Here is a 27,760-nt window from a genome sequence, read left to right as displayed (position 1 = left end):
TGCCAGAGAGGAGTCACTTATGCACAACCACCTCTGACAAGGAGAGACTGAAACTAAGTGGAGGCCAACAGGGCAGGGGGACTGACAGTGGACACAGCTGTCCCAAGGAGAGCAGGCACTGACATCCAGAAACCCAGAAACCGTACACCATCCTTTAGTGGTCACCAAGAAAAACATGACAAAACTGACGCGGCCGTCAGACACGCACACATGTTCTGAAGTCTGCACACCTATGATGGTCACCTCCAGTGTCCAGCCCTGGGGCTGGAGGCTGAGCACATGCTCCCATAGGGTCACTCTTGGGGTCCTACATGTGGCCACCCTAAGCCAGTAAGAAGCCAGACTGCAGCAGCCTGAGCCCCTGGACTGCAGCCCTGATGTACTATGTTCAGCACCAAGAAGGACTCTGCTTCCTGTCTACAAGCATCTTTGACCCTCTCCATGTAGCAGCTCCATGAATCATAATATGTGGTTTCTTTTGCCTTATAGGAAAAAAACTTGGGTAGTGGTAGTGGCGGCAGTGTCCTGAGTGACAGGAAAAAGTCAGAGTGCTCTTGGGACCAAGGCCTGGCTGAGGGGTGGGCATGGCTAGGGGGACACCTGTTACTCCAGTTCTAAGAGGTCACCTGGTGCTTCTTCCAGCCCACGTATGAGCGCTGCTTCCAAGGATCCTGCCACCTCTCTGAACCTGCGAGGAGCAACACCCAAGTCAGCCCGAAGCACCGCCAGAGGCCCGACCCATCTTCCTCTTCCTAGGCAGCAGGGCTCCCTTGTGTGCCGAGGGAAAGGCCCAACACCTGAAGCAGAGGGTGCAGCAGAGGGAGATGGGCCGCTGTTCCACTCCATCCTTTGCCCCGGCCACGGAAGAAGGCATGGCAAGGAAGCTGGCCAGGGGTCTGCCCATCGGAGCCCAGCGTTCCCTCCCACTGTCAGAAAAAGGCTGATCTTTGCTCAGTTTGGCTTCCAGGACACTTGTACCTTCCACAACCAACACTGACTCCCAACAGGAACCTGCTGACCCCAAAGGCAGCTGCCAGCTGGGCACGTGCTCAGCAGCAGACGCGCTCTGGGAAAGGTGCATGCGGTGTGGGGCACTGACCGTATCTGGAAGTAGACAGGCAGGTTCCACTTGCTGTTGAAGCTGTGGTAGGCAGGGTGCGCTCGCAGCCGTTTCACACTGGCCTGTGACCCACACTGTCGCTCAAACCTTCTTAGGAAGTCCATGCTGATGGTGTACTTCTAGGAAGAACAAGGGGGTCAATGAAGCGGCTCAGCAGTACTGGGCAAACTCAGGAAAACGTTGGAGGGGAAGAGGTCTCGCACAGCAGTCCTGGGCCATGCCCAGGGCTGACGCAGCCATGTTCAGGGGAAACCCCAGGACACAGTCCTATGTCCAGAACTGGATAATGACAGTGTTCTCACCCCACCAGCACCTCAGCAGATAGTCCATTAAGTGGTCCAACTTGTCACTGAGCAGTGATGAGGAAAAGGTCAGAGTGCTCTCAGGAGAACCGAGAGCCACCTGGCTCTCACAGACGGGAAGTGGGAACTGCTCTAGGAGGAGCACAGTGGACAGCGGGCACTGCCGTAAGCCACCCAGCTGCCTGTCCAGGCCGCAACCACCATCACTATCACCACCAGCAGCAGGCAATGCCTCTTCTGCTGGGCTCTGACAAAGCTAGGGGCAGGACCCAGCCGGTCAGCACATGCCTTCTCGGGGCTCTCTGTGCCCCGAGTCCCCTAGCCCTGAACCACGCAGGCTGATGTCTGCTCACACAGGGGTTGTAGGCCAGCAGAAGCTACAGGTGTATCATTTCTTTCACCTAGATTTGGGTGGCACTCTGTATCCCTAAGGGTGGAGGTGTGTGGGGTTGGGACCAGGAGGCCACTGTGAAGTAAGGCTCTATCTCTGCATTCAATAGCCACCAGAGGGACAAGGGCACTTCCCTTTCCTTAAGAAACACTGCTTTAAGGCCCACAGCTGAAAATACTTCTTGAAGCCGACGGACACCTGTGGAAACTAAGCCCACCAGCACCCAGCACTGGCCTAGACTTATGCCAAGTTCTTTTAGAAGGCTGAGCTGCAGCACTTCCCGAGCCAACCTGGTCACCATGACCTGAGGAGCACAGTGGAACGCAGAGTACCCCACACTGCTCCTTCGTGAGCTACCCACACTCTGCTCATGCCATCTAACTTAGGAAGCCCTACGTCTTAACATCACAGAAGTTGTCCTCTGTCAAAAGCAACGCAAGCCAGCATGCGACTCAGCATTCTATAACATGAGGCCATTAGCCCAGAGGGTCACATCCTGACAAGAAGGCTTGCTGCGCTGTGTCTCAGCCGCCACCGTCAAGCCTCCAGGCCCAGGCTCCGTCTGCTCACCTCGTGCCTCTTCGTGCATCTAGCATTAGTGAGGGGATTAAGCAGGCAGATCAGAAGAGAAGCAAACAAATTCCAGAAATTATGGCAACTCAAAGCACAGACACATCTGAAGAAAGACCCAGTGAACAAAAGACAAGTCCCAAGGAATCTAGAGCAGGCACACGCACATGGAAAGGGAGGGAAGCAGCTCTGCAGGCAGGTGCTGAAGGAATGGCAGGAAAGCGCAGCTGGAGAGGAGAGGGCCTGGAGAGAAACCGCACAGAGGAGAGGTGCTGGCCTTCCACAGGAAGTCCAGCAAGTCCCAGGTGAGGTAGAAGAAAAGTCCACATGAGGCACGACACAGTGAACTAAGCACACCAGGCTCAGAGGATCTTCCACCAGCCAGGGAAAGGGTTCAGCCAGGGGGTCAGTGCATCCACAGCTGACTCGGTGCAGTCCACAGTCAGCGTCACATGTTGATAAGTCAATGCCCAACAGAACCACTCTCCCCAACAGAAAAACAGAAGAGTGACCCCCACACACAGCTGAGGGCTCACTGCAATCAAGGTTATCACCTGTAAGCCTCACTGCAAGCCTCTGGCACGGGCTGCAGGAGAAAGGGAAGGGCCCAGGAAGGATGGGCTCATACCCAACAAGAGCAAGCAACAGAGAGAGGGCCTGAGGCAGTTCTCAGAACAGCACGGTCACTGAGACCACGGATGCAACAGGAGAGCCAGCCTGGCTCTGAGAAGGCATGACTGGCATGAAAAGCGGTCAGGAGTAGGTAAAGACCGCCAACCAACTCAACTCAGTTAAATGAAGAAGTGAGAGGCCTTCCACCTCCTACCAAGGTTACTCAACCTATGCAGAGAAAGGATAGAACACCCAAAACAGCAGAAGGGAAATCAGAGTAAAGGGGGAAAGCAGATCCCCAAGTCTAAAACACAAAGGAGGCAGACAGGAAGGGGCCTCACTGACAGCAGCACTACATATCACCAACCAACCACATCTGAGACCAAGGCTTGCCCAGCAAGGACTCAACCAAGCTCTAGGGAGGCACAGGCACAGGAGGCCACGGCAGCAGTGGGCCAGAGCAGGAACGATGTTTGCAGCCATGGCCAGGACTTTCTAAAAGATACCATGATTCTTAAAGAGGGAAAGGCAGAGCTTCCTAATTTTTTTTTGAAAAAAAAAATGTGTTTTAAGGTAAACCACTCAGCAACTCAAGTTTCTGTTTTTAAGACCACAGAACCAAGAATGGAGAAGAGAACATGCTGCTTGCTCTGAAGTCTCAGGCCAACACCTTCGAGAACCAGGATTGGAAGTCACCTGGTGAAATGCGTCAGGGTTCCCAGGATTGAAGAGCGAGGGCAGCTTTTCCTCCAGTCCTTGTGCGATTTCTGGCCAGACCGAGTTCACCAAGAAGTCGTATCCAGGAACAGGGGTGGCTCTCTCACTGTAAGAAACTAGCAGGATTCAGTCAGGGCCCCACAGCCTCCAACGCCCAAAAGCAACTTCGACCCTGCAACTTCTTCCAGGAGTCCCTCAGCCCCACACCCACTCCGACCTTCTTCATAAAGACCACCGTGTGCCAGTTAGCTGTCCCCAGACTCGAGTTCCTACTTCACTTCTGGACCTCAGTACTGCGTCAGCCCCAACGACTCTCCTGGGTCCTGATTCCTATAGCTGGTGTCAAGGACGAGACAGAACCACTGTGCCCACCTGGGACTACTTCCCTCTCCCAGAGGCCACCATCATGAGCTTGTTTTGGGAAAGAGTGGTCTTGTGCCTTGGGAAAGAAAAGTTTGCAGTCAATAGAACACCACAAACCCCAGGGCACTGCAAATTAAACTAATCCAGTGACGTAAAGATCACCTTTAATTCTAAAAGTCTGTGACACTGCAGGTGAGATCCCAAAAGCAAAGCTTAATGCAAAAACTTGCAATGGCCCAATGTGCTTGGTGTGTGTTTTTTGCTGTTTTTAGCACTGGATATTGGATTTCTAAATCACAACCCTGGCACTGAGATAAATGCAACACTTCAGAGCCAGTGAGCCTGAGTTCAAATGGTGGGTCTTGGGCAGACCATCTCACTCCTGTGCTGTGGTTAGTCTTTAAAATGGGCACAGTAATAACTGACTGCGCAGGGTTGCTGCTTTACCAACATCTGTAAACATCCAGGATGGCATCCAGCACTCGGGAGGCACTGTCAGTCCTGGTGAAGGAAGACCTGAAAGCACCCCTGGCTCGACACATCTACTGCCCGCACCCGACTGCCATGCACTAAGCGAGACTCTCTATTTTAAGACAGTCTTCCTTCAAAATGTAAAGGGATAGATGGTCTTGTTTTGGCAAACCTGGGATTTTATAGCTAACTGCCATTCTGAGTGGGGACTCAGTGTTCTGTCAAGTACTAAACAACACCGGAAACTTGAACTAGCTGTCCTCCTCAGCAGAATGTATCCAGACAGGAGGTCAGCACAGAAACTGCCTCCTGTCCAGGGGCAGCTTCCATAAGCCCATGCAGTTCGCCTAGGTCCTGAAGAAGAACCACTGAGGACACAGGAGGTGAATGAAGGCAGTTGCCTGCTTCCCTCATGGCCAATGCCACGTGGGGCCGCTACAGACCCTTCAGCAGAATGAGAGACACTGCTAGGCAGCTGGCTGTGAGCCACAGATACCATAACACAGTCACAACACAGTCGATGTCAAGAGACAGGATAGCCTCATCCACACAGTAAATATCTAACTAAATCCCCCAAAGAAATGTTAAGACCTTACAGGACTAACAGTGAACATAGGGACTAAGAAGAGCTGGTGTGTCACTGGGGAAGGAAAGTCCTGAACACTGTAGGTGGTGCCAGTTTCCATGTTCTTGGGGGGAGATGGTAAAACAGAAGAGAACAGATATGGAGGCAGCAGGCATGGGCACCCAGAGGCCAGGAGTGTGCTGAGGAAGGTCTAGGCCCCAGGGCCCGCACTTGAGAAGTACAGGGCAAGGTGAACAGCAAGGGGCCAGGAGGTGCCTGGGACTCCTGAGCTTCTGCATAAATCTGCCACACTGAAGCTGCAGATACTGCCAACACTGGAAGATACTTCCACCTGACACGTGGAAACCAAGGCTAGGCTGTAAGTCTGACGATCGGCTATTCACAATCGTGGCTTCTTCAATTTCATATTGTCTTCTACTGGACACCTACCCCAAATCCAAGCTCAACACAATCCTCACAAGTGGCACAATGAGGCCTCAGTGCACTGGTGCAGTGGACACAGGATGGTGCTGGAGAGGCCAAGCAGAATATGAGGACTTGACCACAGATACTTTTTTTGTTGTTTTTAAGAAACATAAATTTGAGATGCCTGTCCATGAAAACCCTCAGGGACTCCCCTTCACCACTGAGCTCAGCAGGCTTTGGTGAAGCACTCCTGGGCGGCTGCAGTCTTCAAGGCACTACATGAGGAGGGGTGGGCCCTGATGGCAGGGTGGCCTCTTGGAAGAGGGATGTCAGCCCACAGAAGCAAGGGTAAGGTTCCTGGAACCCAGGGTATGACTGATGTTGACCATCAGGACAAAAGAGGGTGTCCCGGAAGACAGGGAGTCTTAGCTGGGGCTTCATGAGCAATGGGGATTTGGTGGGAAGGGTGGGCACCATGAGCACAGGAGGAGCGCTGGGGAAAGGGTGCAGCACTGTGTGGTGAAGCTCCATATGTGCAGGAGCTGCCAGCCCCGACCACAAGGAGCCTCCTCCACTGGGTCCAGGAGCAGGATCCTCTCCACCCAGCCTTCAAAAAGAAGGCCCAGTCTACAGATCACAGGACTCCCAAAGGCTGGACCATGGCAACGGCTGGAAGACTGGCAGACTCTGGAAAGCACTGAGAAGTCCTGGAGACCCACCATACAGAAGACGACCTCCCCATCGGCATGAAACTCATCAGTTGAACTGGTGTTCACACACTAGACCCCAGAATCAGAACTACAGCAAGTACAGAGGGGAAAGGGGACAGGCCCTGTTGCAGGGACTCAGCCTTGTTTCTAGCTTCACAGTGACTTCCTCCTCCATGAACCAGGCTGAATGTCCCTGCCCCACGGCATGGTGGCAGGAGCCACCAAATGAGGACGCTCCCGGAGACCCTGCTCCTGCAAGCCTGTCCTAGCAGCGGGCCGGGCGCAGCAGTTAGCAGGTGTGAGTCTGCAAGCCAAGGTGGGGCTGAGGTAGGGCCCTCAGGTTACCTGGAAACAGCGCCACCTGTGACTTCCCGAAGGAGGCGGCAGTGGTGGGGGACAAACTCCAGGAGCTTATCATACATGACCTGAAGGCCATTGGGATGGGACTCAACAAAATGTTCCACGATCACCTGGGAAAAAAGCATTTAAAAGTGTAAACTACATACTGCATATGAACAATTAAACAAAATACCTCAGAAACACACCTCCTGCGCCAGAAAACAGGCCTGATTCTAAACAGTAAACCCGGTCACACTCAAGGTCAGTTTCTAAGGCACAGCTGTGGCTTTGACCATGGGCAATGTTGGCCAGGTGATAGGGTCAGGTGATGGGGACTGACCTAAGCCAGGCAAGCCCCACATTTACCTGTTTCCTGCTGAACTTAAAAGAAAATAATTTATTTTAAGAAGAGCATTAAGCCAGAGCACAGGATTCCCTACAGAGCCTCACTGTCCTGCCCTGGCCTCTTCTGTCCTCCTTTAGCTCAGGGCAGGCTGTGAGCTAGGGGTGGGAGAAAGTGCATGTCACCATTTGAATACTGGCGTGAGGCTGGGAGTCAGAATAAAAAACTCTCACCCTCAGGTCACTGAGTATGACCTCCGCACATCCTGCACTTGCTGAGCAGAGAATGTTCAGTGAGAGACAGGCTCCACACACTGCGAGTAGTCTGTCCCCTGCATTCCCTCCTGTCTCCAATGAGGCCCCAACAGCAGTGGACCCCGTCAGCAGGGCACCCTGCTTTGGGTCTTCCTCTTGCCTTCCTGGCTCAGCACACTCCTTTGTATTTTGGGGGGCCAAGTGTTACCTAATCCCTGCACATCTGGGGGACCACCACTGCTTCCCTGTCTCTGCCCTCTCCCGTGCTCCAGTGCTGCCCTCAGCTTACCTGGGGCTTCCATCAGAGACCACTGGCTCAAACGCTGTCTAATCTGATGGGGGCATGACTGACTAACCACACCACAGCTGAAGCACATGGTGATATCCCTTCCCATTGAGGAGGACCCCTCAGCTGCGGCATCACCAGAACACCACAGAGCGTGCTGGGGCACACTGGTGTGCAGACAGGACTGGCCTCCTCATGGCTGGCCTGCAGTGACAGGGCCCCTCACAGGAAGACCTCTGGTGCACCAGCATCCTCCCAGCCCCCAGCAGAGCAGCGGCAGAGAGCACTGGGCAGAGAGCACTGCTCTCTGTGTGTGCAGGGCGCACCTCATCTACGTACGGCTTCACCAGGACCTGGCCGACCAAGGCCTCAGCGTCCCGCGTCTTGTCAATGGTGGCGTAGGTCCTCAAGCAGTGCCGGATGACGTCCACGTCACAGCTCTGCAGCCCTTCCAGCAGGAGACCCTCCAGAGACTGCTGCAGCACAGCTGTGATGCCTGCAATCCGCTGTGGGAAACGGCAGGACAGTCCCATCAGAACCACTCCTACACCTCCAGCGCACGCCACTGTGTCTGACCCCAATGAGGATGTGTGAGGCTTAAACACTGACATTTCCTGGGGCGTAAGAACAAACTCCCCTCTGCCCCAGTCTCTCTGTGAGTCTATCTCTGGTTCACCAAAGAATGGAGACCTGGCCTGGGGCTGGGGCTCAGTGGCAGAGCGCTTGCCTAGAATGTGTGAGGCACTGGGTTCCATCCTCAGCACCACAAAAAATAAACAAATAAGCCCGGCATGGTGGCTGCACACCTGTAACCCCAGGAGCTCCGGAGGATGAGGCAGGAGGATGGCGAGTTCAAAGCCAGCCTCAGCAAAAACAAGGTGCTAAGCAACTCAGTGAGACCCTGTCCCTAAATAAAATACAACATGGGGCTGGGGATATGGCTCAGTGGTCAAATGCCTCGGAGTTCAATTCCTAGTACCAAAAAGAAAAATAAATTAATTAATTAAAAATAAAATAAAATAAAGGTATTGTGTCCATCTACAACTAAAAAATATTTAGAAAAAAGAATATAGTCCTAATTGCAGAATGAGAAAAGGTTGTTTTTCTCTAAAGCTGCAATTTTGATAAACATTACAGACTTAAAGTCCAATCAAGGACACCGGAAAAATTACAGCTGTTTTACAACATACATCAAATCACATAAAATTCAGAGTCATTACTCTTGTAATGTAGGAAATGTGACTGAAACTTACACAAGATCTATAACATATGATACTTAGAAGAAAGGCTCCCAAACCCAAAATCAACAAGAAGTTAAGACTAGTTCCAAACCAGCACAAGCACATCCCCAAACTAACCAACCACCCTGCAGATGCCAGGCTAGGGGCTGAGAGGCAGCCATGACTCACCGGCCTCACCATGTCCAGCAGAGGCATGCCCTTGCTTTGGACTGCATGGAACTGCAGCTGGTTGAACTCTGTGGCGATCCTCTCCAAGGTCTGTCCAGTCAGCAGGGGGCTGGGGACGATAAGCAGAGCCTGATGCCTGGGAAGGTACAGAAGAGCACCACAGACAGCAGTGTGCCACCGCCCAGCTTGTCATGTGGCACCATGGGCACTCTGTCACAAGGTCAAAGCCAGGTTTCACTGCCATCAGTCTGCTCTCTCTCTCTGGGCCACAGGACAGTGCACTCTAGCTGGCCGCTGGTGGGCAACGAGTACAGCACAGGCCAAGTGTGAAGCCACAGGGCTGCGCAGCCCATGGAGGTGCACCTTTCCCAAGCTTCCCATTCCCAACCTCCATTCTCTCTCTCCCTCTCCTACCTGTTCCTCTCCTGTTCTCTACCTGCTTATTCTTTCCTCTTCTGAAATACCTCTAATATTTGTAAAATGCCCAAAGCTTATGTAATAGCTTACTTTAAAATTAAGTTATGCACAGCAAAATAGCAATCAGGCTATTTGCTCCAGGTCCTAAAGACACTCATTGCGTCAGGCCATATCTATCTGTGATAAATGCACTTCTGTCTCTAAACACACACTGGAGTGTCAACACCACTCAAGAGGAGGAAGCCAGCAAAGGAGAAATACCAAGGTAGTTCTGCTGGACAAGTGGCAAGTGAGCAGAAACACACAGAAGGTCCTGTCCAGACAGAGAGAAGTGGACCCCCTGCGGGAATGCTTGCTAGTCGCTAACATGCCCTGGCTGGGGACACCTTGCGGGAATGTTCGCCAGTCACTAACATGCCCTGGCTGCACCTTCTCTATAGCTCAAGGCTTGCTGATGCCTCTGAAGGTGACCCAGAGCTACACGAGCTCAGATCTGCTGCATTAGGATGGACACTGCCAGGGAAGGTACAGGAGAGCACCCAGGGACCAGTGAGTGAGGTCTCAAAGCTCTCCTTAGGTACCACTAGTTCTACACGGCAGGTGTAAAGAGGGAAGCCTGGCCTCATGTCAGGGGTCTTACAGTCTAATGAGAAAACATGCAACTTAGTCCATGGCTCCAATCCACAGAGAAGCTCCCTGGAGACTGCTGGAAGCACAGAGCATCTGAGAGGTCAGGGACGACCTCCTGGAGGAAGTAATCCTGCAGTCCAGCCTATAAAAGGTAACCTTTGCAGTGTCTTGTTGGGACATTCACTACAGTCCCAACTGGGCCCAAGTTTAAAGACAGCAGGGGAACGACAGTATCCAAGGCAGGAGAGATAAGTGAATTTCAAAAAAAAAAAAAAAAAGCACAGTGTTTCTGCAGTTAGCACAGTATCTTAAACAACCACCTCTCCACACCTTAAGCATGCTGTGAGCTGGATGTGGAAGACACAAAAAGGAATCAGGCAGACCACAGGGGGAGAAAGTGAAGGAAGCCTTGGAAGACAGACAGCCACAGGTAACTTGTGGAACGCACTTCAGCAGGGTTTACCATCAGGGAACCATGGTAGATCCAAACAGCAGTACAGAAGTGGCCAAGAGGGGCTTAGGAGGTCAAAGGTGAGCTGCGACTGGACCATCTGAAAAACCAGACGGGCAGCTTCAGGGTCAGTGCATTAGAGAAGGTGAATGGCCAGCCAGGAGGCCAAGCCTGAAAGAGGCAACAGGAGAGGGAGGCAAGAAGCAGACAAACACCTCCAGGTCTGCAAGGCAAGGCAGCCGCACCCGCTGCAGGACTGCCTAGTGCGCCAGAGGAGAGGAGGGGAGGGACAAAGGAAAAGTGAACCCTGAGGACTCCAGGCTGGGTCCTGGGGAAAGGAGGCACTGTTTCCTGAAACAAGAGAAGAAAGAGGAGAGTGTTTTGCAGGTGGAAAGAGGTAGGGAAGGGTCATAAGTCAGTTTTCAACAAGATCAATGCGAGGAGCCTGCAGAACAGACAGGAAACTCCAGTGGTTTGGGCTGACCATGTTTAAGGCTAGAGCAAAGAGCCCAGCCCTCCAGGGTGGTCAAGACCAAAACAGCAGGAAAAGGTACCCAGAGAGTGCAGACAAGGAATGCGGCCCTGAGGACTGACACCAGCAGAGCTGGCATCAAAGGGGACATGCAGCCTGGAGGAGGAATAGCTGGAATAGGCAAAGACAGAGAGCGGGCAGGGCAGGGGCTGGAGGACCATGCGAGGGCACAGGTGGAGGGCTGTTACTGTAGTGGGAGGAGAGCAGGCAGAGGAGCTAAGGACAATCAAGACACCACTGACTTCTCAGTGCTAAGGTGACAACACAAGTGATGCAAAGGGGCAGAAGCACCAGTACAGAGGCCTGCAGGCCCTGACCACTCCCTAGACACCCTGCCTGAGCAGGTGAGGTCTTGAAGCACACTTTCCTCCTCAGCTGAGAGGCAGGAGCCAGCTGTCGTAAGGCCCTCCACATCTGAGACAAGGTTCCTGGAAGGCAAGAGCAGGCCTTTACAGGATGACCGGCTCTATCTGGTCATGGTGGCCTCCTAGCAGCTGGTCCCAGCTTTCTAGGGAAGGGCGGTGGCTGCCAACAGGACTGAGGGCCTGCGAGGTGTGAGGTACAGGTGCCAGCCAGCTGCCCCCGGCCTCAGGTGGCGCTCCAGCAGTGCAGCCTCACTCCATAGGCGGCACTCAGCCCAGCTGGTGTGCAGCACCAAGCTGTGTCCTCCCACTGCACCCAGGACCTTCCTGCAGGGGTTCTTCTGGGGTCTGCAGAACCTATATCACTCATTCCTGAGTCACTCATCTGCCCATTGGTGTGAAACTCAGAATGGACGGTACAGACAGTGATAGCGTGACAAGGAAAAGGCTTTCTGTATCCAGTGGGGAGTTTCCACTTCATCGTCTAACTTCAATTACAACGTACTGTCCTGCTCCTAAATGACACAGGCATGCTGACCTGAGACACGTCAATGGCAATGCCTTGGCCTACTGAAAAAGGAGGGCTAAGATAAATATGGTTTCCGTAGATCAGCAGGACTCCGCTAGTTCATGGGTGAGCAGCTCAGAGGTAAAATCTTCCACAGCAGCACACTGCCTGAGCCCCAGAAAGGCGGGCGGGAACCGCGCCCTGCAGCCTCCAGGCCCCTCAACTCTGGCACCTCACTTTTCTTGAGCTACTATTAAAAACACTAGGCCAGGGCTGGGGTTGTGGCTTGTGGTAGAGCTCTTACCTAGCATGTGTGAGGCATTGGGTTCAATTCTCAGCACCACATATAAATAAATAAAATAAAGATCTATTGATAACTTAAAAAATATTAAAAGAAAAAAATTAAAAAAAAACAAACCACTAAGCTAGAGACTTGGATTTTCTTATGGGGGTTTCCCCTCAGAGGAAATGAATTCTAACTCCAAAAAATCTCCAGCCTGGGTGTGAAGTATTTAGTAAAAATACTTACCTGCTTGCTTCTAGTTCAGATGTCTCTTTAGAACTTTGAGAATTTAGGATTTTTTCAATTTTCTCAACAGATCGAATAACTTGCATCAGCCTCAGCACACACATCTATGAAAGTGAACATCAGGCAAAGAGAAAGTCACCAGCATGCTTCATCACAACCACCACGTCTCCCCGCGTAAGAGGAGGCAGAGAGCAGGCCAACACAGGACACTCAGAGCCTCCACGTCTTCACAACTTCCATAGCACACCGAATTCCCCAGAGAGCAAGTCTTCACTTTGCTTTCCAGAACCAGCACATTTCACTATTAGTTTACAGTTAAACAAACATGACATGTCACTGCTTTCCCAAACCTGCATCCTTCTTCCTTTCTACTTTCCTTATCTTAAACAACCTTTCTTTTGGTGCTACATTCATTTTCCTGAGACCACTCTTCAGGTTTTGTTTTGGTTCACAATCACCCACACACTCAAGGTTGATTCATTACAGACACCTAGAGATACAGTTATTCCTAAAGGAACGGGTGCTGGGCTGGGTGGTTCAGGGCAGACAATGCCTAGCATGAACATCCTAGCACGGACCATCCTCAGCACCAAATTTTAACAACAAAAAAACAGCAGAACCACAGGAACAGGAGCTCTCCTAGAGAGGCGCTACGTTCTCAGCTGGAAAAGCTGAGAGGAGCCTTTCAGGAGAACCATTTGGATTCAAAGGTCTCCAAATCAGGCTCGGGCAGAGCATATTCCAGGGTGAGAATTACAAATTCTAAATCCAACTAACTCAGCTAGTATGACTGACGATCACAAAAAAAAAAAAAAAAAAAAAATCACAAAGAAAGTTCAAGTTCACCCAGAGCCACTGCACAGAGAAGGCAGTGCCCAAACCGTGACACAACAGGGAGAACAGCCAGATTGGGCAGGCCTGAAGCAAGGCACCTCCTCCTCAAAGCTGGAGCCTACAGGGGCAGCCTGGGGGGGATGCTGCAAGAGTGCTCCGGCACCTCCAAAAGGCAAGAGGACACTGCTGGGAAGTGGCTGGCTCCCCTGCTCAGAAGCCTTCACGCCCTTGAGCCAGCTTCCTCCTCTGAAAAAAAGTGGAATTTTAACATACAACCACTCCGGTGCCTCGGAAACTCTGTCCTCTGTCTCTAGTAGGTAATGTGACTGAAAAGTACGAGATGGCAATGGGGCACAGGGCTGGCTAGACACATATTTCTTTAAAAATGTTAATGGCCCCACAAATAAAGCACAAGAGCAATATGCAATTTCCTTTTAGAAAATCCTTACTTTCCTCACCCATTTTACCACAGGACCTAACAGACCAGGAGTGAGAAGGCCTGGGCACTGTCCCTCAGCATGTGGCTGGGCCGCAGATCCCTGAGCTGGAGGAACACCATGGTCTTCCCCACCAAGGCCTTAGACCACAGGCCCCACAGTCCAGCAACTACAGCTGCACGAGCAGTGGAGGCTCTGGGGTCAGGTGTCAGGGTTTACCTTTTTATTCCTAATGTCCTCTTGTTTTGACATTCGTTCATCCACTGCCCGAATCCCTTCACTGACGGATGACCTAAGACTCTAAAACAATGAAGAGGGTGTACTGAAAAAACTGTTTTGTATCATCACGAAATTTACACACTTAATTCATTTCCAAAGGACTCAGTGTCTACAGGCAAGGACTGTGCAGATACTGACAGAATTTCAAAGTAGTAGGCACAACAGTCAGGTTACTCAGGCAAAGTGACACATGAAACCACGGTCACACTGGAGTAACTGCCAAAATAAAATAACCCAGGTAGGACAAATGCATAGGCAGTCAGGGCAGGGAGGGTAAACCTGGCAGCCCCTGGGCCTCTGGAAGAGGTTGGGGACCAGGCAGACCCAAGGAGCCTGCGGGCGCTGCTGAGCACAGAGGGGCCTAAGAAGACGGATGGGAACAGACACCCAGGCCTGCGAGGCACACACCCAGGTGCACCACAGGCCTGGGGGAGAAGAGCAGAACTCAGAGAAGGGCTGGCTTTGGAGGCATGGTCCAGACAGGTCTCTGGACCAGCTCCTATTCACTCTGACACTGACAAGTTGTGATAAGGATGGCCTCTGGGGAAATTCATGAGTCAAGAAGCCTGAATGGATGGCCAGGAAAAGGGAGAGGTCACAGTCAGAAAAACAGGTCAGGTCGGAAGCTGATGACTCAAGCCAAGCAAGGGATCATCAGGGATAGGACCAAAATGAGGAAGCCCCATGATAAACAGGACAGATCCCGAAGGTTCTTCAGGAAAGTAAATCCATTAATTCAACAAACATTAGGAATTTCCCATTGAATGTCAGCTACTAAAACATGAAAATGCAACAGAAAAGACAGTCTCAGCTCTCAGGGACCTCAGAATCTTAGAGCAGCTTCAAAAAGGAAGCAAAATTCTATGCCAAACCCTAGGGGAAGCTGTGGGAAAAGATGAGGACAGGGTGCTGGCAGGTGGCAAGTGAGAGCAGAAGTCAGGAGGGCGACAGATGAGATGGAGGCTCGGGAAAGGCCCATCCACAAGGCTGGACAGAAGAGTCTAGGGAGCCAAGGAGGGTATGGAATCTAGCAGTGGACCACTGCACAGACAGCTACCTTGACACACTTTTTAAAAATCAAATGAAATATAAATGTTCAAGACAAAGATCAGGACTTCTCTCGAAGTGAATTCTCTCTGGCCTCCTCCTGTGGACCTTACTCTGTCTTCCCAGCCCCACACAGCCACTCAAAGTCTCCTCATGTTGTATCTCAGAGCTGACCATGTGCAAGGCACTGTCTTAGGGACAGTACACAGGCAGTCCTGGCTGCACACAACCCAGTGGTCCACACAGGAAATGACAGTGTAGTGCACCAAGCCTATGACAGCTCATCTGTTATGTGAGGCCCAAGTTGGGAACTGACAGAGACGGGAAGGTGGCCCAAGGGCAGAGGACAGGGTAGCATGTCCATTGTCCCAAAGGCACAGAAAGCTAGTTAAGGGCCTTGTCCATGCCAATCTAAGGGCAAACTGCCAGAACTGCCCCTCTACTGTTCATGGCTAGAGGTGGGGAGTCCCATTCCCATAGCCAGCCTGGTCTGAGAGAAACATAAAAACACCATGTCTATTAGGGTTATATTAACTTCACATCATCCTCAGTTGCACTGGGCTAAATGGCTTCTGTGAGCTACTCTAGGAACCTAACCACACATGAAATATCAGTTGGGGAAACACTTGGACAATCACAAATGTTTAAAACACAGTGCACTTGCAAGCTGGTGACTGCTTATTAAGGAGATGTTTTCAAAAAGCCTCTTTCTTCCCGCATTTTAATGCTAACTCTAAGAATCTGTCACCTTCAAATCAAACATTTTTTTTTTAGGTTGCACTATCACATGCAAACAAAAAGAACCACTTATTCCTACTTTTTTGAGTGTGAGTGCTGTAATCTCTGATCATTCAAAAACATCAACAAAACAGCACATCATGCTTTGGGTAGACTGTTAAATGTCATTTGGGGACTTACCAGAACCTCCTCTCGTAACTGTCCCAAAGGCACAGAAAGCTGGTTGAGGGCCTTGTCCATGCCAACCTAAGGGCAAAAGACACCGTGGCACAAACACTTGACAGACAAGAGTGGTGGTAAGCATCTATCTAATGGTCGAAGAAGAACTAGACTTTTTAAAAAAATCGTATTAAAAAAATCTGCTTATACATGTGAAATCCACAAAAGTAAGGGAAGTTATCATCAACAAAGGGCTCCCTTCGCACATCTGCCTCTGGATGAAAGTTCTTAATGACTGAAAACTTTTGGAGGTGAACTTACGACATCCAACCAGTTGGCATAAGAGCCAGATGAACAACAGCTTGACTTGAGAAAATCTGAATTAAATAGGACAGGAGTAAAGTTCCTGGGTTTCTAATCCCACTGAAGGTTTAGCCCGTAGTGTGTTTCCCAAAACCAGCGTGGCTCATTCAGTTTAACGCCTCTCAAAATTTCCATGGAGGTGTTTACTTTCTGTACTTCTTTCCATGCGTAGATTTAAGAGCAAAATAAAATATGACCAAGAAGACTACAAGGCAAATTTTGGGAGCATTAAAACCCAAGCACTTCTAAACTACTTTTACAAACTAACGTATTCAGTGCAACCTTTCTCACAGTTTATAAAAATCAAGCCTCCCGGAGATTCCTAGTGACCACTGCTAACTTGGTTCTACCTAGCACACGTATCTGAAAGCAAACTAAACATTTCCTTGAGGACAAACTAGCTGGTTCCAGTGCATTTTCCTGGGGCCAGCAGCAGCTGCCACTATTCCACCCTGGTACCTTCACTCTTGGGCCTTGACACCTACTCAGGACAAGCAGGAGGCAAGTCCTGGCTAAGCAGGAACTACAAATAAGAAGGTACACCAAGGAAGTCCAATTCTACCACTAAAAGATTTCTAAGCACACTCCGCATGAGAGAAATCACAGGTGCGCACAACAGGGACACCGAGGCTCTGTTACCAGGTTTGTAGAGAGGTTGACGAAGTCAGCATAGTCCTTGTTGATGAGCTCCACCATGGCTGTTTTAAGCAGCCTGTAGTACAGCTCCAGGTCATCCCTCAGCTCCTCTAGCTGCACCCGCTTCCTGCAGTCAGACACAAAGTGGTCGACGTCGAAATCTTCCTGGAAAGTAAAACCAGAAGAGGGAAGAGTGACTGCGGTGTCCCCAAGTTTCCTATGCAGAGGGTAGAGACAGCACTCCAGTCACTTGCAAGCCAGCACTGCGCCGAGGGAGCACCTGTTGGTCACCTCATGAGGGTGCCCAGAGGGGCCCAACCAGGAACTCCTCTGTGGCCTCTACAGAGGACTATTTTCAAGATGATATTTCAGCTGGATGCTTCTCAAAACAGGAAGAGCTTTTTTCTCCTGAATTTTATAAGTGATAAATGTGCAATGCAAGAAAGGATTTAAAAAAAAAAAATCAACCAACTTCCAAGCTTCAGGGTTTAGCACTACTGATGTGTACTTTGTCACTATTTAACACCGAGCTTTACCTCCTTGCAGACCTTTTCCCAGACCACAAACACACAGGTGTGCACACACAACCTTAATATGCAGGCCTGTGTGTAACTGTTTCTCCCAAGCACCACCACCTGAGTGTGTCTGTGGCACACAGAAGTCTGCATACAGAAGTTTGAGGTCAGCCTGGGCAATACAGCAAGACTCCATCTCAAAAAATTAAAACAATAATATGTAAAGCTGGTTTAACATCAAAAAATCTATTAATCCATCACATCAACAGAGAAATGTGATATTAACAGATGCAGAAAAAGCATTTGACAAATCCACACCACTCATGACAAATGCATTCAGAAAACCAGAAACAAGATGGGAAAGTTCCCTCAACTCTACAAAGAACACTTACAAAAAACCCACAGCTAAACTTCTGTCAAGGGAGAACCTAGACTACTTCCCTTAAGATGGGGAACAGGCAGGAATGGCCCTTCTCACTAGCCTGCTCAATACTCCACGTTTAAGCTATGGAAATAAGATAACAGAAGGACTACAAGATGTACTGATGGGGAAGGAAGACATAAAATTGCTTTTGTGCTCTGATGATGTAATGGTACAGAAAACCCCAAAGGAAACCAACTAAAAACAACAATGCCCCTGGAACTCATTCACAACAGTAGCAAGGCAAGTTGCAAGGCAAATATTAAAAAAAAAAAAAAAAGCTGTTCTCCCATAGACCAGCAGGGAACAAGTGGATTGAAAGTAAAAGCACAACACAGCTGCGCGTGGTGTCGCATGCCTGTAATCCCAGCAGTTTCAGAGGCTGAGGCAGGAGGATCATGAGTTCAAAGCCAGCCTCAGCAAAAGCAAGGTGCTAAGAAACTCAGTGAGACCCTATCTCTAAAGAAAGAAAATACAAAATAGTGGTTGAGTGCCCTTAGTCTAATCCCCAGTAACCCCAACAACAACAAAAAAGCACAACACACTCACATTAGCACACAAAGTACAATTTTAATAAATTGCATGAGATCTACATGAGGAAAATTACAAAACTCCAATGAAAGAAAGTAATGTAAGACCTAAAACATGTAGAGATATACCAGTTCATGGGTAGTAGAAAAACTCAATATCCTTAACTCGGTTCTTCCCCAATCAAAATCCCAGGAACTATGGGTTTATTAATAGAATGATTCTAAAGCATATTTGGAAAGGCAAAAGACTGAGACTATCCAACACAACTCTGAAGAAGAAAAGCAAATCCAGAGGACAGACACCATCCTTCCTTAACACTTTCTATTAAAGCTACCGTCACTATGACCACTGGGTCTGGCCAAAGAACAAAGACCAGGGTAACAACAGAGCACCCAGAAACAGCTGCACAGACAGAGTAAGCAGATCACTGACACAGGGCCCAGGCAAAACCAGGAGGAAAGACAGCCACTTCAAAAGGGATACTGGCAAAACTGGACCTCCATGTGTAAACAAACCCAGCTGGGCTCAATGGCACACTCCTATAACCCAGCAATTAGGAGGCAGAGGCAGGAGGCTCGAAAGTTCAAGGCCAGCCTGGGCAACTTAGCCAGACCCTGTCTCAAAATAAACTTAAAATGCTCTAGGGTGGGGGTTGCTGGGGTTGTGGCTCAGTGGTTGAGCGCTTGCCTAGCATATGTGAGGCACGGGGTTCAATATAAAAATAAAATATAGGTCCATCAATAGCTAAAATTTAAAAATTTTTAAATTAAAAAAAAAAAAAAGCTCTGGGGATATGGCTCAGAGGTAAAGTGTCCCTGGGGTTCAATTCAGTACCAAAAAACAGAAATGCTGAAACATAAACTGTTTACACCTTTCTCAAAAAAATAATTCAAAATGGATCACAGACCTAAATTTAAAACACAAAATTATAAAACCTCTAAGAGATGACACAGGAGAAAAGTCTAGATGATCTTGGCTTCAGCAATGACTTTTTAGATACAACACCAAAAACAATTTAGGAAAGAAAATATTGATAAGCTAGACTTCCATTCAAACCAAAAGCTTCTGCTCTACAAGACACTGTCCAGTGATAGAAAAGACAGACACAGGCTTGGGGAAAATATTGGCAGGACAGATACCTGAAAAAGGAGCTGAACCCCAAATATAGACAGAAGTATTAGAAACAACAGAAAATCTTGCAGCCTATATGGAAAACGGCATGAAGGCTCCTAAAAAGTAAAAGAACACCACCCTTGGACCCAACAACTCACTGCTGGGACATATCCAAAGGAAATAAAGGCCCTCTCGGAGGAACCTGCAGGCCATGTTCACTGCAGCTACCACAGGTGGCCTGTGTCCACCTCCAGGTAAAGGCACAGGCAAACAGCGCACACCATGTACCTGCCCAGCGAGGAAGGGAAGCCTACCATCTGCCACCAAGCTGATGGACACGGAGGACGCAAGCCAGTGATGCGAGACACAGGAACACAGGTACCGCATGGCTCCCCTTATATACAGCACCTAGGAGTAGCAGAAGGGGGGGCATCAGGGCTGTGGGTGGGGTCCAGGGGTACAGACTTCACGGATGAGATGAACGCACACCAGAAAGCAAACCTACAGCATAACTGTAGTTTAACAATCTGGCTCCAAAGAGTGGATCTTACGCCCTCTGACCACAGGAACGGGGAGAGTCAGCACAGAAGGGTAGTATGACTCTCAGTAGTCATACTAGCATGACTATGGCAATCACTTCACAAGCATCAGAGAAGTTGGACACCATTCTGTGAGGATGACCTTAGGCCTGAACCTAAGCAACTCCATTTTAAAAACTCCAATTTGATACCTGCAGTCTCACCAGGCACAGCCAATGGAACCCTCCAGCATGACCCTCAGGCACAAACAAGTCACTTCCCCAACCCTGATAAACTCAGAATGAAGCCTCTGGCAGGCTGTCCTCTGGATAAGAGGGAAAGGTGGAAAAGATCAAGGTGGGGACCACCAGAGCAGATGTTTTAACCCCAGGATAAATGATGTCACTAAGAGATCCGGGGGCAGATGATAAGGATTGAAAAGGGGGGTCAAAAGCCCCCAAATTTGGTATAAATAATAAAGCAAATGGAGAGACATTCAACCAGCCAACATTGATGCCCTCACACTGAGGCCTGATGAGGACGTGGACTGAGATCCCAACTCTTCTCATCGTTTGCTGATCCTCTGCATCTTCCTCTCTGCTCTCAAACTCTTCAGTCACATCTTGACCCTGGGGTGAGTCACAACTTCTCCCTATGACACTCTCCTCAGTCACCTCCACCCCAGCAGAAGCCTGTCTTGGTTCCTGATCTGATCACCTCAGTCTGAGTGTGTATCTGCTGGACTTAAAGTCTAATGCCTGAGACTTTAGATCAGACACTTGAACTTAGCATGCAGAGGGAATGTCTGTCATGAGCCTGTCATGATTAAGTGTGTTTGCAGTGCTTAGAATTAATCTAGAATTCTTTGCTGTGAATTGATTATGTCTATTACAGTGCCCAGCATTAAGGATTGTTGTTTTCTTGATTAAGAACCTATAGAGTGAAATTGTATTTAGTGATTTGAGTGAATAAAGTATTGACTAGGGCAGAAGCACGTGGACATTTTTATTTCTCCCCCTGTATTGCATAAGTCGCACCTTTTGCTCATCATGACACATTTCTGAACATAATTTTTGTTTGCCAATCAGTAAGGGGGCAATAAGAAACAATGTAATTTAAAAATGGGAAAAGATCTGAAAACATGCTGGATATCACCTGCTCTTAGGAAGTTGGGAAGGTAAACAAGGTGCCAGGACGCATCAGATGCTGGCAAGAGTGGGCAGCAGCAGATACTTCCACTTCTTGCTGATGGAAGCTGTGATACAAACCCTTTCGTCACTGTCTCCAGCTCTGTGCATCCTCTGCCTGGCAGCCCACCTTCCCCCTCTGGCCACACTCACTGCGTCTAACCTATAGGCGAAGCCAGCTTTCCAGACGTGTTAGACTAGACTCCCTTCCTTAGTGAAAGGCCTCGGCCTCAGCCCTGCTCACAAGGCACATGCACCTCAGCTCTGGCTCAGCTCTGGCTCCTGAGCTCCTCCTATTGAGACAAGGTGCCTTGTTTCTACTTCTCCAAAGCCAAAGCCTGAAAGTCAGCAGACCCCAGTTTGCCCTCACTAGGGGCGTGACCTTAGGGAGGTGAACCACTTATGGGCCTCAGCTTCCTCATCTGTAAACCAAGAAAAGAGTACCAGTTTCTTTCCTTTTTTTTTTTTTTCCAGAAAAAACACAGAATGTCAAGAGCTGGAAAGAACTGCAAATATTAATCAGATAAGTGCCCCCTATTACACTAACAAAGAGATATATCCCAAAGAAGCCAGTGTTCTGCATGGTCACATGGGCAGTCAGCGGAGCTGAAACTGGAGCCTGTACCTCATGCTGTCACTATTCAATCAGTAGTGTCACTACACCAAGACGAACAGGTGGCCCTGGACACTTTTGCTTCAATATTCACAATGCATCCAAATAAAATACTGAGGAGTCTCAAAGATTGGTTCATCTCCCACTAATTCATTAACATATTACTGACAGTGACAGTCACAAGGACACTCCCAATTTCTCATGTCATTAAATAGGTATGAAGTGCCAGTCCAGAGGTCTAATAACGCTACCAAGTGGGGGAGGCCCTAGAAAGGACCTAAGTTCAACACAGGCAGATTTAGACTCCACAATGAAACAAACTGCACGCCATGAAGGATTACCTGCCAATAGAATGAGTGCACTACTATGGAATATTCTAAAATGTTTTGGGAAATGTTTTCTCATGGCCAGGTACACAGACCAGCCAGTATACTTGCAAGATCAGATACGCATTTTGAAAAGAACACCTTGCCTGCATTATAGAAAAAGGACTAGACAAGGCTACAAGGGATGAAGGAAACTCAGAAGCAGCCATGAGTACAATGGCCAAAAATAACAGTAACTCAGAAGGTCATGGAGATTGAGAGAAGATGAGTTCAAGAGGCATTCAGAAGTGAAATCATAAAGCCTGGTAACAGATTAGACTATGGGAAGGGGAAAAGAGGTGTCAAGAACTACTCATCTGGGGCTGGGGTTATGGCTCAAGTGATAGTGCACTTGCCTAGCATCATGAGGTACTGGGTTCAATTCTCAGCACCACATTAAAAAATAAATAAATAAAAGATATTGTGTCCACCTAAAACTAAAAAAAAAAAGAAGAAGCACTCATCTTCTGGCTGGGTGGTAGAGCATTTTCTGGATAGGTAAGATGAGAAGGTAAAAGGCTTCAAGGGAAGGAAGTTCACTCCTCTATTTCCCACACATCCAGCTTTAAATTTGCTGAGTTTGAGGTGCAGGGTTACCCCAGGACATCAGGGAGCTGAGTACACAGTATTGGAGATCAGGAGACACACATGCCAGAGACCACCTGCCTACAGGTGGTCAGTGAATCTGCACGGAACATATCACCAGGTACGTGAAAAGGAAAGAACACATGACTGAGCCTATAGCCAGCCATTCAGTGGCTATGAGAGGGACAATGGCTATTTAAAATAAAACCAGAGAGCGTCTCTGAAAAAGCAATGGTCTGCTGAGGTGAAGGAAGGAGATGGGAAAGGTACTGGACCAACATCTGCTGACTGTGAGAATTATGCAGAGGAATACTGGGGCCGTAAGTCAGCAGGAAGTAAGCTTGAGTGAAAGGTGACAACCGGAAGACAACTCTGAAGCCCAGGGTTCCAGGGAAGAGCTGAAGGTGGGGGACCGAGGGGAAGAAACTAAATCACAAGCACATGTATGAAAACCAATGGGAAGGCATGGGGAGGGGATAAGAAGGTTCTGTGAAGGTGAAGACACGCCAGCCAGCAACAGTGCAGAGTTCAGAAGGCCAAGCCCCAGACCACTTGGGGAAGGCAGGATTGAGGCTGTTAGCAGCAGCTGAGGATATACCCATCTGATGGCCTGTAAAGTCACACAAGGAGACAGAGGAAGGATGTGATTTCAAAAGCATGCCCATGTTCATGGGTCTAACTTGTCCTTGTTAGCATACCACCTTCTCTCCTACCACTGAGCCTTATGTCCTACTTCCTGTCAACCGGCTGCCAACCCTAAGGGTTAAGTAGCCTCCTGTTATTAATTAGCTCCAATGCCACGAATGTGACTATATAATTTCCAGCTTTAAAGTTGACTGTAGCTCCACAATGAACACTGCATGGAGCACAAATTCCTCAAATATCACACAAGGCCCATTCCAACTTGCAACCCCACCCTGTCTATCAGTCCAGTCTACTTTCCAATATGCTCTCACACTCCAGCTACTCTAAATGCAAGTTTTTGGATGCACATTTTTGGGTGCCAAATCTTACCTCCTCCTTCATATCTAGATTTGCACAAAGGAGGTTATCAGTCAATGTCCACTAACTGAATAAACAATTGCTACCATTTCCCAAACAGGCTGTCACCATCTTAGGCAAACTAATGTCCAGTCAAATGACTGGACTTCAAATAACCTCAACTCTGCTAATGCATACCTGACATCTTAACTTCATGCATAATACCTATACTGCTACAAAAATGTAAATGAGGCACAAATGTACAAACCACCCAGCAAGAACTCCACATATCTTTTTTGCCACAAAATTGTATGCATGTCTTCCTGAAGGAAACAGGAATTGCAAATAACTTTTTTAATTTTCAGTTCCACCTAGGATATCAACATTCCACACAGAAAAGCTGTTCTTTTATTTTCTTCTACATGCAAGTGGTTACATATATCAGAGCTACAAACTGCAGGACATATTGAGAAGTGTAAGTGCCATGAAAAAATATGAAACTTTTTGCATTCCTGTTGCTAATTCCAAGATCTGTATTATGACCTGTATTTTGTGCTTTCTACTTTCTGAAGCTGTATTTATCAAAAGTATCTATCAGCTCTGAGTGAGAAAGACAGTGGGACTAGGGAGTCAGAAAAGATGCTGGTCCTGGGCCTGAAGTCTAGAGGTGAACAAGATTCCTGAGGTCAGAAGGCCCCTCATCTCGGCAGTCTTTTCTTCCTTCAGGATACCTCTGCCATGATGTGGCCAGTTCTTTCCACTCTTTCAGGGCAGCTCTCAGCCGGGGGTGGAGCAACGGGTTTCTGGGTCAGTTAGCAGTCTCTGAAGTCTCTCAGAAATTCCATTCAAATCATGTTTTTCAGTAGATGCCTGGTGTGAATCCGCTGGAGGGGCACAGGTACAGCATCAGTGGGACTAGGTGGGACCAGCTAAGCCCCACATGTGGATACCTGCGCTCCAGAGGATACACAGACTTTTAGAACACCAGCGCTTGGGAGATGCGGACTGAATACAAGTATCAAAAAGAGACAGGTCAACTAAACAAGAAGAAAAAAGAATACCCCTTGAAAGAGTTAGCAAAGAAAGTGGAACAAGAGGCATTTTAGGTGTCTACTAAGTGAGCCCAAACTTTCTAATTCTGAAACTAGCTACTGAGTGGCGGCTAAAATCCCAATCTTAAGAAATCGAATGCCACCCATTTTGGACGGTTTGAGACAACCGGAAAGGTACGTCCAACAGGCAGGCCCGTGCCGGCTCCTGCCAAGCGCAGCCGGCTCCAAGGCGGAACCCGAAGGAGTTCACCCCCGGTGGCCTGTCCAGAGCTCCTCTCTCTGCAGTCAGCACCCTAAAATTATCCTCAACCTCGCTTGGGGTGCACCACGGGGGAAGCGGGTGCACCAGGGGGGAAGGGGTGCACCAGGGGGAAGTGGGTGCGCCTCGGCGCAGCGCCCAGGGAGCCCGAGCCGGGCCGGAGGGCAACGACAGGGCCACGGCAGGGCCTCCGCGCGGCCCCCGCCCGGCCCCGCCACCCAAGCCGCGCACCTTCATAAACTCGTCCTTGTCGAAGCACAGCGCATCCGGCCCAGTGGGCAGGCTCATTCCGCGCCTCTCCATCCCGCCGACCCTTCAGCTCCAAGTCCGGCCGGACTGCGCAAGCGGACGCGGCGGCCCGCCCCTTCGCGTGGCTCACTTCCGCCAACATGGCGGCACCGCGGGCGGCTACGCCCGGCTAGTGCCAAGAGCGGCGCGGGGCAACAGGCGCTTCCGGGCGGTGCTGTCCCCGGCGGCGGAGGACGGCACTGCAGCCTTGCGCTTGCCCTTGCAGGCGCCTTCCCTACGACAGTTCCGCCCAGCGGCGGCTGGGTTGCAGCTTAACAGGCTAAACCCGGTTCTGCGGCGCGGTGTCTGCCTTGCGCGGGCCCCGGGCCAGCCCGAGTGCATCCATCCTACTCGCATGTGGTGTATGGCCGCGCCCGCGAGCCCCTATCCGCGGTCGGAAGGCTGGCGTTCGCACCTTGTCACTGCAAAGGGGCGCCGCCCATAGCGCATGTGCGTGTGGACTCCCGGAGGAGCGGTGCCCCAAGGCTCCCAAGCCAACGAGGTTGTGGGGCACGGGGGAAACACACGTTTAACTTTAGGTTTATTAGTGAGAAAATCTTCAGCCACATGCAGGTCTGAAATGTATGTTAGAGCAGACTCCAAATATCACATTGTTTCTTTCTCCTCAAGCTCGGGTTGGAAAAAGACAACATTGCTAACTCAAAATGCCATTATCATCACAGAGTGAGAAACTGATGTGACTCCATTTTTGTAGATAAATAATAGCAGCTTCTACCTCAAGGCCTGTCCTAAGGAAGGGGGCGTGACCCCTGACCTTGGAAAAACCCACAGAGCCTTTCCCACTGTTACCGCTGTTGACCGGTGACGAGTTCTTGCTTCCCCGATGTTGAAGAATAACACCAAAGAAGCACGCCGAGGCAAGGTCAGAGTAGAAATTAGAAATTTATTAAAGGACAGAAGAAAAAGACTTCTCCCGGAGGAAGAAGGGGACCCAGAAGGTGGAATCCAGTTGGCGGGCAATGTGTTCCCCTTTTATAGGTTTGGTGATGGAATGTAGGTTGGAAGGCCTAAGGGGTGGGACACAGGTGGGCCTAATTATCACCTTTTGGGGTGGGATTATCACTTCTCTGGGATGGGCTATTTCCAAATCTGTTGGGGCTGTTGGTTAACATTTCTTTGAGGTGGACTTTGGCCTAGGGCCTTTTCAGAACTTCATTAACATTCCATGAGTTGTCCTGTTTTCCCTGAGTCATTCCCAGCATGGCCTCCATTTTAGATTTCACTGGATATTAGACCCGATTTACCTAACTACACTGACTACCTAACTTTAAATCTGGCTTCACCACCCTGCTGAGTTGTTTGTCTGCAAATAACAGGAGAGATCTGTGGCACCAGGTGTCCCTGACTCAGTTAGGCTAGGTGAAGACCCATAGCAACCCCCCTAGCAACCACCAATCAGTGTGAGACAGGAAAAATACCTGGGATGCCAGATGACCCCCCCCCCCAGTAGTTTATGGTGGTTGATAACATGTTGGGAAACCATGTAGTTTAGCAGGTACACCTCTTGCGGCCTAAACCAATCAATTCAAAGGAATCCCCCTCTTATACTAACCAATCACCCCTACTCAACTTGTTCCCTCCACCGAATGTGCTAATCAATGTTAAGAGTTGTTTGACTTTCCCCGTGGTGTGAAATGATTTGCTGTGTGATGTTGTGAAGCATAGAGTATCCCCCCCAAAACCTAAAAATTCTCACTGAACAAAGGCCCGGGACTCACTCCCTGGGACCGATGCTTCGGGAATGATTCTGAGTCTAGGCTCGAGCTTGCAATAAAGACTCTTGTGTGATTGCATCAGATTTGGCTCCTGGAGGTCTACTGGGGTCCCACAAATCTGGCATTACAAGAGGACTTTTTCTCCAGTTAGATATGTGAAGCTATGTGAAGCTCCCCAAGTATTAGCTGCCCTACTTTGAGCACCAGCAGCACTCAGCTTTGGGTGTTTGCAGCCCTCCTTGCTGTTCTCCTGACAGCTCTTCCAGCTCCCAAGCTAGCGGCTCCTGGCTCCATCACTCCCAGCTGTTACAGCTGCTGGCTGCCCTCAATGCTACAGCCCCAGGGTGGCAGCCACTTCATTGCTACCAGTTCTTAGTGCAACCAGAACAGCCTGCTCAACTCAAGCTAGAAATCTCAAATAGGCAAAAAAAGAAAGAAGCTTAATTGGAGTTTATGGTACAGCACAAGGGGAAGCAGCATAGTGGAAAGGGGAGGCTGCTTATACAGATAAAAAGGCCGGCTCACACATGAGCAGTGTCCTGTAACTGCCGCAGACCTGCTTAGTCATAGGTTTCTCTCAGTCAGATTGGGGACAGCTAAGGGGCTGCAGAGGGACAGAGTCACCCAGAGAAGCTGTGGGTATAGTTACAGGGAATAGATTTGGACAGAAGTTGCCAGAACCAAAGCTAGTCAGTGACCATGGGGTGTCTGTTGTGGCTGTGGCTGTGAGGTGTTTGGGGGCAGCCACAGTAGAAAATAAATTTAAAGTGCCTCTTGGGATTGGGCCTCTCTACAT

At 49.4% G+C, this 27,760-nt stretch overlaps 1 protein-coding gene across 6 annotated transcripts in view; it reads right to left on the bottom strand.

The window, feature by feature from the left end:
- The window catches only part of Cog2 (component of oligomeric golgi complex 2), a 32,703-nt gene extending 7,356 nt beyond the window's left edge, over positions 1-25,347 (bottom strand). For 2 of the 6 annotated variants that reach the window (XM_078023026.1, XM_078023029.1), the window contains exons 1-11: positions 25,172-25,347; positions 16,804-16,965; positions 15,823-15,888; positions 13,798-13,878; positions 12,308-12,411; positions 8,879-9,014; positions 7,796-7,975; positions 6,593-6,717; positions 3,692-3,818; positions 1,100-1,239; positions 627-688 (exon numbers count right to left, since the gene is read on the bottom strand). In XM_078023026.1, coding sequence (XP_077879152.1) covers positions 627-688; positions 1,100-1,239; positions 3,692-3,818; positions 6,593-6,717; positions 7,796-7,975; positions 8,879-9,014; positions 12,308-12,411; positions 13,798-13,878; positions 15,823-15,888; positions 16,804-16,965; positions 25,172-25,243 — 1,255 coding nt within the window. In that variant the 5' untranslated portion in view covers positions 25,244-25,347. The remainder of the gene's footprint in view (positions 1-626; positions 689-1,099; positions 1,240-3,691; positions 3,819-6,592; positions 6,718-7,795; positions 7,976-8,878; positions 9,015-12,307; positions 12,412-13,797; positions 13,879-15,822; positions 15,889-16,803; positions 16,966-25,171) is intronic. The other 4 variants (XM_078023027.1, XM_021723088.3, XM_078023028.1 and 1 more) reach the window with 4 other exon arrangements.
- Between the last annotated feature and the right edge of the window lie 2,413 nt (positions 25,348-27,760).

The sequence above is a fragment of the Ictidomys tridecemlineatus genome, chromosome 10 (assembly GCF_052094955.1).
Source record: "Ictidomys tridecemlineatus isolate mIctTri1 chromosome 10, mIctTri1.hap1, whole genome shotgun sequence".
In the NCBI taxonomy this organism is placed as follows: Eukaryota; Metazoa; Chordata; class Mammalia; order Rodentia; family Sciuridae; genus Ictidomys; species Ictidomys tridecemlineatus.
The sequence above is the reverse complement of the archived record's forward strand: the minus strand, read 5'-3'. Positions and strand labels throughout refer to the sequence as shown.